The 10,669-nt window shown below is 34.9% G+C and overlaps 2 protein-coding genes across 2 annotated transcripts; both read right to left on the bottom strand.

Moving 5' to 3' along the window:
• Positions 1–2,331: 2,331 nt before the first annotated feature.
• On the bottom strand, positions 2,332–10,510 carry LOC101888962 (uncharacterized). The gene is made up of 10 exons (XM_059120828.1): positions 10,000–10,510; positions 9,009–9,405; positions 8,626–8,834; positions 7,842–8,556; positions 6,189–6,289; positions 5,670–6,096; positions 5,256–5,601; positions 4,984–5,187; positions 3,261–3,831; positions 2,332–2,992 (listed from the first exon to the last, which is right to left on the bottom strand). The coding sequence occupies exons 1-10, from the start codon at positions 10,126–10,128 to the stop codon at positions 2,432–2,434; spliced, it is 3,660 nt and encodes a 1,219-aa protein (XP_058976811.1). The 5' UTR covers positions 10,129–10,510; the 3' UTR covers positions 2,332–2,431.
• LOC101888785 (transcription factor grauzone) lies at positions 3,187–6,422 on the bottom strand. The gene is made up of 5 exons (XM_011296173.3): positions 6,189–6,422; positions 5,670–6,096; positions 5,256–5,601; positions 4,984–5,187; positions 3,187–3,831 (listed from the first exon to the last, which is right to left on the bottom strand). The coding sequence occupies exons 1-5, from the start codon at positions 6,312–6,314 to the stop codon at positions 3,225–3,227; spliced, it is 1,710 nt and encodes a 569-aa protein (XP_011294475.1). The 5' UTR covers positions 6,315–6,422; the 3' UTR covers positions 3,187–3,224.
• Positions 10,511–10,669: the final 159 nt, after the last annotated feature.

Raw genomic sequence — 10,669 nt, 5'->3', positions numbered from 1 at the left:
TGTGGGGTAGTTTGCGAACAAATCATACGTGTGTGGGCTACTGCGCAAATTTTAAGCCATTTTGCCATTTCAGTTGCTCTTCAACCATTATAACGAAAGGTCGTGTAGTGCATACAAAAAATGGCAAGCAAAGACTTTATGATAGAATTTTTTGATGTGTTAAAAAATGAAAATGCCATTTGGCAAACAAAAAGTGAAAAATATAAAGACAAATTAGAAAAACAAAAATCATGGGAAAAACTCGTAACAAAATGGAAAGAGGTTGCTTTTTTCTTTCGAGCAGCCACTCTTCACTCCATTTTCTTTTTCATTTTTTGGGGTTTTTTTCTTTTTTTGTTTTTTATTTTCCATGTCGAAACATGTATATATAATTAAAAGCGCAGCTGTATCAGCCGCTGCATCGTCGCACATGTTTTTTTAAGTTTCCTATCAACAGAAAAAACCAATTGTTAAATAAAAAATTTTCTGCCACAAAATTCAAACAGAAGCACAAACCGAAGTTCAAACACAAAATGAACATCATCCGCTTCGTAGCATATTTGTAGCAGATTTGTTCGAGCGTGTGTGGAGAAACGATATGCAATAAATCGCAGCAATAAATTTGCAAATCACACCAACAAATCGTTCGTCTATGGCCAGCTTAAGTCAAACGGATAGTATTTTATTCACCGGAATAACTCTAGTTTAGAAAAAACGTCGATTTCTTCTAATTTTTTTTTCCAGAGGCAGACATTTTTTACCCTGATTCCGGGAAACAATTTTCTTTTTGGGCGACGGACCCAGGTCGACAGATTTTTGACCCGGTATTCCGTGTTTAAGGCCCGGGCTAGACGCGGATCCACTTACCCGATATATAGTTTTTTAAAGTTGCATTTCGCGGGTCCAACAATTTGACTATAACTTTCGAACCGTGGCCACTTACCCCATTATGTGACAACTTATTGGTTAGATATTTTAATAAGCTTTCGATGACGATATTGTCTATATCGGTACCCATAAAAAAATAGTTTCCCGGAATCAGGGTAAAAATGCCTACCTCAAGAAAAAGTTTTTACAAAACTATAGTTTTCCAGCTCCAGCAATCGCTTATGAGAATACCTATCCAACAAGTTGTCACATGATGTGTTTATTTAAAGCGGTTATAGTCAAATCGATTTTTTTGGAACCAAATTTTTTATAAAACCTGCAAACAGTGGAAAAATTGATGTCAAATTATAGCTGACACTCTTAAATGCTACAATTTGTGCTTAAACCTTATTCTGGGATCCCGGGTCCGTCCCCAAGGAAAAAATAGTTTCCCGGAATCAGGGCAAAAATGCCGGCCACTGAAAACATTTTTGTTCTTGGGGAAGTCCATATTTCCCGAGTTATGGGTCTCAAAAGTGACTGGTATATTTCCAGTGTTTGTAAAACCAACCAAGCTTTAATGGCTCTAATTACAAAGGCCGGCTACAAAGGGACCATACTGCTATGGTCCGTCTTAAGAACTGTGTAAAGGTTGAAAGCAAACTTACAGATATTTAGAAAAATGTAGTTATTGAATAGGTTCCATATCTTAGTCCTTACAGTGGTCTAAATTATTTTCACCGAATATGAAATTGATAGATAGACTGCTTACCAACCGGGCTAGATAATTAGTCATATTCCAACCACTTATCCCAAATCACGGCTATAAGCCCCTCGCTGCCCCATGAAAATATTTCATTCATGGCCAAATCAGTTATTCTAAAGGTTGAAGATACGTTATATGTTGCAATACCTATATTGCATACTTCTCCTAATATATATGCAATATTTCCAATCGGTTGATTCGATTTGAAGTTGAAAAACAAACCTTACAAAAACCGAAAAATGGACCAATTTTTTCCAAATTACAGCTTATTTGGTTAGAAATTGGGCCACTTGTTAGACAGGTATTTTCATAAGCATTCAATCGATATCTATAAAATCTGTGTTTCCAGGTCCGTCCTCAAGAAAAAAACTAGTTTTCCCAGAATCTGTAAAAATACCTACCTCTGGAAATAATGTCGGAAAAAATCGAAGAGTTTTTACTAAACTAGAGATGTTCCAAAATATGAGGTACCGTCTTATGGCGGCTATATATTTAAACATCTGAGGAATTCTATAAACATCTATGCCAAATTTCATTTATTTATCTTGAAATTTATTCCGGATTATTGTGTTTTTAAATATCAACTGTGAATTTTGTATATACTAAACCAGTGTCCTACAGTATCTTATCAACAGGCGTTACATTAATCCGCATTGGGAAGCTACGAGTTATTTTTTTACCATTTGATGTTGGTAGCAATAATACAACACAACATGAAATTAAGTAAAAAACTAGTATTTATTAATTAACATTCTTACAACTATAATTAGTCCATTTAGTAAAAAAATTAGTTAAATGCTAAAAATGAAAAGTTATTTTCTATACCGGAGTTTCGACAGCGTTCGTTACTCCCACCTTTTCTACGGCAGTCTTTTGTTCTTTGTCATCGGAATTTGGTTTTATTTTGTAACGCTCCTGTTTCGATTTCAACCATTCCTCGGGATGCTGACGTTTAACATGTACATACATGTTCGATTTTGAACGTGACTGTTTGCCACAATGGGGACATGCATAAAGTTGCGTTTCCGTATGTGTCGCCATGTGCTCGTCCAGATTGCGTTTTTCACGAAATATTTTTTCACAATAACTACACTTGAGATTTTTTTCCAAACGATGCCAATATCTTTTGTGGCGACTCAAATTCTTTTTCGTTTGAAGTAATTTTCCACAAATATCGCAAGAAAATTCCGTATCCTCGTGTATGGTTAAATGGACTTTTAAGTTGAAGCGATTTTTAAGCCATGCCCCGCATATGGAACATTGGGCGGCTGGTTCCACAATACCCTGATGTTCATCGTAGTGTTTCTGAAAAGCCGGCTTCGATTTGAATTTTTTACCACAAATATCACAGATATGTTGATATAAATTATCGTTGAACATCTAGGTGAAATTAATTTGTAGAAAGACAGAAATGTAATTAACAATTAAATGGCAAACAAAATTGATGATCTGGATTTATTTCGTATCAAGAGAATATAGAAAACAACAAGATCTTATATCACTATCAAGTAAAATCATGTCGTAAAAGATCCTAACACTATACCATTATTTCGTACGAGTAAAACAATGTCATATTTATTTTTTTTTAAACAATATTTAAAAACACTGGAGTTTATTTACATAAAAAATTATCATACATTTTTAATACATCATGTTGTTGTTGACGATATTTCTCTATTTCGGGATGTTCAGTATTCGGATCTAAATTCAAACGTTCCACTTTCGATTGCCACCACTCTTTGGGGTGAACTCGTTTAATGTGAACATACATATTTGATCGGGATCTCGATTCCTTGCCGCAATGGGGACACGTATACAATTGGGCTCCCGTATGCGTGGCCATGTGTTCTTCCAAGTTGCGTTGCTGTCGAAAGACCTTATCACAATAGGTACAATGCAAATTACGCTCCAATTCGTGCCAGTATTTCATATGCCGGCGTAATGTGTGCCGTGTCTTGAACAACTTTCCACATACATTGCACGAATTGGGATGCTCCTCATGAACGAAACGATGTATGCGTAGACTGTGCTGATTTTTAAGCCATGACTTGCATATTGAACATTGTACAGCGGGCTCGACGATACCTTGATGTACCTGATAGTGTCTTTTAAAGGAATCTTTACATTTGAATTTTTTACCACAAATGTCACAAATATGCATAGACATGTCTTTGTGAAAGGAATCAATATGACGTCGTAATTGGTATTCGGTTTCTAATCTGTGGTGGTGATACACATGAGATTTAATTTTAATTTCTTCTTCATATTTAACTTGCATACATATATACATATAAAAGAAGATGACATAGTATATAAAAACTGTGATAGAAACATACATGGTTATCGTACATTTACGAACATGGCAAATTAGAAGTGCTACTTCAAAACTATAATTATATATATTGTTCTATAATTCCTTTAAAAATCCAGACTAAAGTAGAAATGCCATAGTCCTGTATTGCTTTATCCAATTATAGCCAATATAAACATTTCAACCTTTTGAAACTCAGAAAACTGTATATATTCCCGAGACACATAGAGCAACAGAAGGTCTTAATCTAAGAAACACCAGTAAAAGGTATTCTATCTATGGGCCAGCAAGGGTTTTATTTTATCTATAGAATTTGAAAAGTTATTAAAACTTTTGAAAGGCCACTTCCAACTAATCCTTAAATACCTTTTCTATTTATAGAAGTCTTCTATTTGTGGAAAATTTTTGGAGAAAATTTTTAGGTCTTCCATCCATAGAAGATTTGAGGGATGTCCTCTAACTATAGGTGTGGCATATAAAATGGCTTTAATGTCCATAGGATAACTAACTGAAATAGATTTGAGGATGTTATTATAACATGTAGATTTTCAAATCATTTAAGACCTTCATAAATGTTTCTGCCTAGAGAAGAGCTGTAGAAGGTATTGTATTTTTTCCAAGACATCTATTAAAGACCTAGGGATTTTTCGTCTATAGAAGTTCCCCGTAAAGCCAAAATCTCTGGAAGAATTTACTCTAACCGTAGAAGACGTTTAACTGTTATGAAAAAAAACTTTTTCTATAGTATTTCAGTAGACAGTATCTCCTACTGTACAAGACATGTAAGTTGTCATATATCCATTAACATTTTTTAAAATACATTCTACTTTAAAATACATAAATATTTATTTCTATACCTTTAAAAAATCCTTTCTCTATTGAAGGTTTAAAGTATATTTGACATTATTAATTAGTCGGCTTTCTATCTATAATTCGCATACCAAATCAGTAATTTTTTATTTCATCAAAACCAATAACTATATTTGGTCCCTTCGTGATATCACGATTGTTACCTTGTTAAAGTTAATAACAAATATTTATAACTTACACACGGGCTTACCTTTTGTTACATATTTGACATTCAATGTCTTTATCCTTGCTGTGGGTGCGTAAATGATTTTGGAATATCGTATAGTTGCGGAAATGTTTAAAACAATGTTCACATTCATATGTCTCCAATAAATCGACATTATCCGGATGTTGGCTGCTTATGTGAGATGTTAAGTCCCTTGAGTTCGAAAAGACTTCATTGCATAGTTTACATCTGAAATAATTCGAAAAAACAACATTAATAAAATCGCATGACAATTAATTTGCAAACGAAAAACATACTTGAATGAATCTGGATTTTTGTGCCATAGCAAATGTTCCACCAGGGGTCGTTGCTTTTCGTATACAGTGTCACAACATTTTATATAGGGTGTTCTTGTGTGGGCCAACAAAAAGTGTTGTCTCAATTCACGCCATGTATTCACTTTGACTTGACATATATCACATTTTAATTCAATAGATGTAGCTATAATTTCTTGGGCTGACATAGTCTTTTTTCGTTCACCTTTCTTTTTGCGTTCCTTTGGTTCTTTGACTTCTTTATCTACCTTGGGTTTGGTGCTTGTCCGCTTTCGCCTGGCTGTGGTGTTTTTCTTTTTAGCTTTCAGTTTACTCAAAGGCATGTCATCTGAAAACAATTGAATAGATGGTAAATAATGATTTCACTTTTAAATTTCGTTAAAAATTTTCTCCCACCTTCCGATGTATTCATGTCCACCGGATCATTATCAACGCTGTCTGCAAACACATCTTCTTCTTCTTCCCTGTTAAGATCCATATCATCAAGAACATCCGTTTCAAACACTTCTTGTTCTTCCTTTTCATCATCGTCCGCTTCACTTTTTAGCAAATCAATGGGACATTCAAACATGGCCTGCTCAATTTCCTTGGAATCACAAACATCGACATTTTGAACTTGACTATCCAAGATCTTCTTATCTTCCTTCATTTGAGGATCTTGGCTATCGTCACAATGAGACTCCACTTTAAGTTGCACCTCAAGAAACTCATTGCGAAGTATAGACTGTTTTTCGGCAACATCCTTACAAAACTTATGAAAATCATCTAAATGATCATGACAATCCTGACATATAGTGGTTGAGAATACATCATCATCTCTAACCTAATCAAATATAAATCAATTGTATATTAAACATTGCGCATTTTAATACCAATAAACATAATTGGTTACAACAACTACAATGTTCTACCAACCTCAATTTCCAGGTACTTTTCTATCAGCTTCACCATTTCTATTGATTCTGCCGAAGAATTGATGTCATGATATAGTTTTATAACTGATTCATCAGGCACGTCTTTTAGACATAATCGACAAACCATTTTCAACTAAAAATTCCCTGTATTTTTTAGCAATAATCACAAATTAAAAAATTCTTCTCATCAGAACGTCGTAAGATATGTATATTTTCTTCTTACTGACATTTTCAATCACTGTGCAGTGGTAACAGCATATGATGTGTCATTTGGTACTGGGCTTGCCATATTCAACTAAGGAGCCACAACTGCTGGCCTACCAATATGCGGACACTTGGAGAAGGAGCTATTGATACTTCTAAAAATTCGTAGCACCGATTTAAGCTATGTTCTTATGACTTTTAAGATTCAAAAGTTTCAGGCATTTTGTTATTTTTAATATCTTGGATTATCTTGTGGCGCTTTTGTTTCGATTTATTCGATCGAAGATGCAGATATATAAGAAGGCCGTCTACTTTAAAAACTTTGGGTCCGCGAAGCCGGTGTTAGACATAACTCAGAGTAAAATATTTCAAACCCCGACCGAAGGCCGGTTACTTTAAAAACTTTTGGTCAGCGAACATAACCCAGAGGAGGAAATTTTATTTTATGCCCCGACCAAAGCCCCGCAAGCTATAAAAAAACTGCAACAAAGTCAAACGCTATAATCTGTAATTTTTTTTTCAAAATTTTATTGAATGAAAGCAAAGAATGTCGGAAAAAGCATCAACTTTTAGAATAAGTTTAGATTTGTTCGAATTGGTCACTTTTGGCACGAATTATGGCCTTCAAACGGCAAATGAAAAAGTCACGCGCTGCCCGAATGTTGCTCTGCGGAATTTGGCCCATTCCTGGCGAAGCGCTCGCTTGAGGTGACACTTTGGTATTTTTTAATGCCAACCTTGCTTTCAAAAAAACTCCAGACACAATAGTCCAACGGATTGGAATCCGGAGTTTTTGGTGGCCATTGTGCGCTGGAAATGAAGCGAGGAACCTCATTTTCTAAACATTCTTGGGTGGCGCGTGCTGGTCTTGTTGGAATGTCCAAGGTCTGCGTGCCCTAGGCTTTAATACACCCTCCAGAATATTTTCGCGATAATATAATTATGATGCCACGGTTCTTGCACTTTTTGGAATTTCAATGGCTTTACCCCGAGCTCATTTTTCCATATTTGCCGAATGGAATATTGCGTTATGTTCAGCTCACGAGCCATTTTCGGTCGCTGGGTTTCGATCAAGTCGCTTCTTAACTTTTTAAACCATTTCTGTTGATGTTTTTGTTTTTTTTTTTCGTCCACTTCCTTGACGTCGGGCTTCGCTACCAGTATCACGGTAACGAGCGATTGTACGAGACACAAAAGACTTATTCACATTTAAATGCTTGAGTGCCACTTGTGTTTTTCCAGCCAAATATAAAGAAATCACACTATCACGCTTGAATTCTATCACGAATAACTTTTTTTCTGATGCTTTTGTACGCTTGTAAACAATATAATGAGTTGTCACTGGAATAATTATAACAGCTGTCGAACGAGTGGCTTAGAACGAGTGGCTTATTTAGTCAAGTAGAGAAAAATATTTACAGATAAAGTATGTTATATTTCTATGTTTTACATAAATCATGATATTGTTTTTCTTTAATAAGAATTTCTAGATTTTTAAGTTTGACATCACTTTTGTGCATATCTTCTTCTCTTTCATTTTTTGTCTGTAATAAGGTTAGTTTTCTTTCTTCGATTTCCAATAGCTGCTTGTGATAGTTGTTGAATTCCAAAAGGCTGCGTTTCACTGAACTTAATAGTTCGAAAATTTCCCATATCACATCTGCTTTTCCGCAATTGCATGATGCTGGTTTGGTCTCCTCTTTAGTACTACTTTCTTGGCTGTGCTTTGTCGAATTAAATGATTTTTTGCTTTCTAAAGCTTTCATTAGTCTAAAGACAATTTTTTCTTTGGTACATTTTAAATTGTTATCTTCTGGGGCGTTGATGTGAGCAGTACTTGAATGCGGTTCTTTTGTATTGCCAATAGGCCTTTCGTCTTTTTCCTTAGTTAATGGCTCTTCTTCTGAGAGGTCATCCGCTATTTCAGTTTGATTTGATTGTGTACTCGTTGGCTTTGCAGAAACCCCTCGCCTTGAGGGAAGATTCGTTCGACAAAATAAAGAAGATTTTTTGCTGGAATTTGGTTTCTTTGACAGCCAATTGAACATCTCTGCTACTTCTTGTTCCAAAGCAGTAAGTTTTTTTACCTGCACCCCTTTAGTTTCGCGGGCTGCTTTGATGGCACATACTTTTTTCTTTGTCTTGAATTTCATATCCCGCCAAACCTATGAATAAATTTAGAATAGGTTTGTATAATTTTTTCTTTAAAATATATTTGATTGTTTTTTTTTTACCTTGATCCAACCATCACCAAGTCGTTTTGCTGTTCCCAGATTATTTAAAACGATGGCAAGTTCCTCCCAACGATCTTTAAAATTGCCGGAGTCCGTGACATTGCGATAATTATCAAGTGCTGGATTTTTCTTTAGCTCTTTGACTAACCTTTCAAATTGTGTTCGGCTTGTAAACATCTTAAGTTTTTCAGCTTTACCGGTAACGATTTCTAAAACAAAAAAAATATATGGATTAATTACACATTATTTTTGTAGTTGGTATTTTATGGAGCTGATAATGGCGATATATTTTTATTTTTATTTCACTACTTCTTTTGAATTTCTATACTGCTATGTCTTCAACTGATCTTTAGAAGAATATTCAAAAAAGTTTTTGAACTTACCTGTTGAATGATGACTGGCCACGTTCAGGGAGTCGTTATGTTCGTTTTCAACCCGACTTTCATCCTTATCATCGTCACATTTCAGATATGAATCCATTGTATCTTCATTGCCCTCATTAACTTCGTCTTTAATTATATCCATGAGAAAATCTCCATCCTCTTCCTCTTCATTATTCCAAATTTTATTTGTTTTTCCTCTGTCTGTATCTGCGACATCGTCAAGAATTCGAAATAAACTATATTCTACTTGTTGATCTTCATTTATTTCTAACTGTTTCCGGCCAACATCCAATGTTTTCTGCTTTTCTTGAACATTCTGACGAAACAGGTGGAAGTCCATCAAGTGGTTATGGCAGTCAGTACATATTATTGTCGATACAACATCGTCTTGTGGTACCTTAGTGTATGAAAAAACATAAGTGCTATGTTATGAATATTAAAACTTCCGAAAAATGGCAAAATTGTTACCAACAAAGTAACAGAAAGTAGCCGAAGGTTGGCTACTTTAAAAAATTTTGGTTTGCAAAGCCGGTGTTGGACATAACCCAGAGGAGAAAATCTCAAGCCCTGGCCAAAGGCCGTCTACTTTAAAATCTTTCGGTCAGCAAAGCCGGTGTGCGACATAACCCAGAGGAGAAAATCTCAACACCCGGCCGAAGGCCGTCTACTTTAAAAACTATTGTCCCGCGAAGCCGGCGTTGGACATAACCCAGAGGAGGAAATTTCAAGCCCAGTGTTGGACATACCCCAGAGGAGAAAATCTCAAGACCCGGGCAAAGACCGGCAAATTTAAAATCATTTGGTCCAATTATTTTAAAAATATGTGTCTGGAAGGTCTGATGATAGGTTATGAACATTTTATATTGTTATCCGATTAATGAAATAAAGCGCCTGCGTGTTCATTTCTTAAAAAATCTTGTAAAATATCAATACTATATATTTTAATATTCATATTCCACTTGCAGTTGTACATGAGATCAAGCAAACATACCTCTATTTCCAAATACTTCTCTATTAAATTGAGAACTTCAATGTCAGTAACAATATTATCATCTGTAGTTTTATAAAGATTTACAGTTGATTCTTTTGATGGCTCTGACAAACATAAACGGCAAACCATGATGTATTCTTTTATTTACAACTCGTCTCTCGTGTATTTACAAAATAAATTGAAAATTCGTCGATCGAGAATCATTGGTACGTATATTTCGACTTTCGTCTAATGAACCAATCGCATTTTTGATAAGCCAAACAAAAAGTCGAATGATGACCATGACAGCTGTTTTTGCATTGATAAATTTATGAAGTCGATTTTCGAAATCGATTTATCGACTTGCCATTTGAAACCGAAATTTGTACTATTTTGTAAAAACGAAAGACTGTGCACTATTTTCGTCAATAACAAATATTTTCTTTTTAAAAAGTATTTATTTCTCTCCTACAATGGGCTTCGTTTACTTATTTATAAATCCATGGGAAAGTCTACTCAAGTTCTTTCCTGAATGTATGTAGTATGTAGTGTACTCTTGTGGTTTTAGAAAATGCAGAGTTCATTTGTTGTCACTTTACAGTACATAACACACTGTGTTATCTTTACCAGTGTTCGTTTCCCAGTAGAATTTATACAGTAACTTCTTACAAGTCCAATCAAATAAAGATTT

This window comes from Musca domestica, unplaced genomic scaffold (assembly GCF_030504385.1).
Source record: "Musca domestica strain aabys unplaced genomic scaffold, Musca_domestica.polishedcontigs.V.1.1 18, whole genome shotgun sequence".
Taxonomy (NCBI): domain Eukaryota; kingdom Metazoa; phylum Arthropoda; class Insecta; order Diptera; family Muscidae; genus Musca; species Musca domestica.
Note: the sequence above shows the minus strand (reverse complement) of the source record. Positions and strands in the feature narration are given on the sequence as shown.

What these genes read in the sequence shown, in the direction of transcription:
- LOC101888962 (XM_059120828.1), bottom strand. Translation starts at nt 10,128, where the DNA reads ATGGTTTGCCGTTTATGTTTGTCAGAGCCATCAAAAGAATCAACTGTA. An exon ending in TTGGTGATGGTTGGATCAAG is followed by an intron (nt 8,557 to 8,625) that starts GTAAAAAAAAAA and finishes ATTTATTCATAG; the next exon opens with GTTTGGCGGGATATGAAATT. An exon ending in AAAAGTACCTGGAAATTGAG is followed by an intron (nt 6,097 to 6,188) that starts GTTGGTAGAACA and finishes ATATTTGATTAG; the next exon opens with GTTAGAGATGATGATGTATT.
- LOC101888785 (XM_011296173.3), bottom strand. Translation starts at nt 6,314, where the DNA reads ATGGTTTGTCGATTATGTCTAAAAGACGTGCCTGATGAATCAGTTATA. An exon ending in GGACATGAATACATCGGAAG is followed by an intron (nt 5,602 to 5,669) that starts GTGGGAGAAAAT and finishes AATTGTTTTCAG; the next exon opens with ATGACATGCCTTTGAGTAAA. An exon ending in TGTCAAATATGTAACAAAAG is followed by an intron (nt 3,832 to 4,983) that starts GTAAGCCCGTGT and finishes TCACCACCACAG; the next exon opens with ATTAGAAACCGAATACCAAT.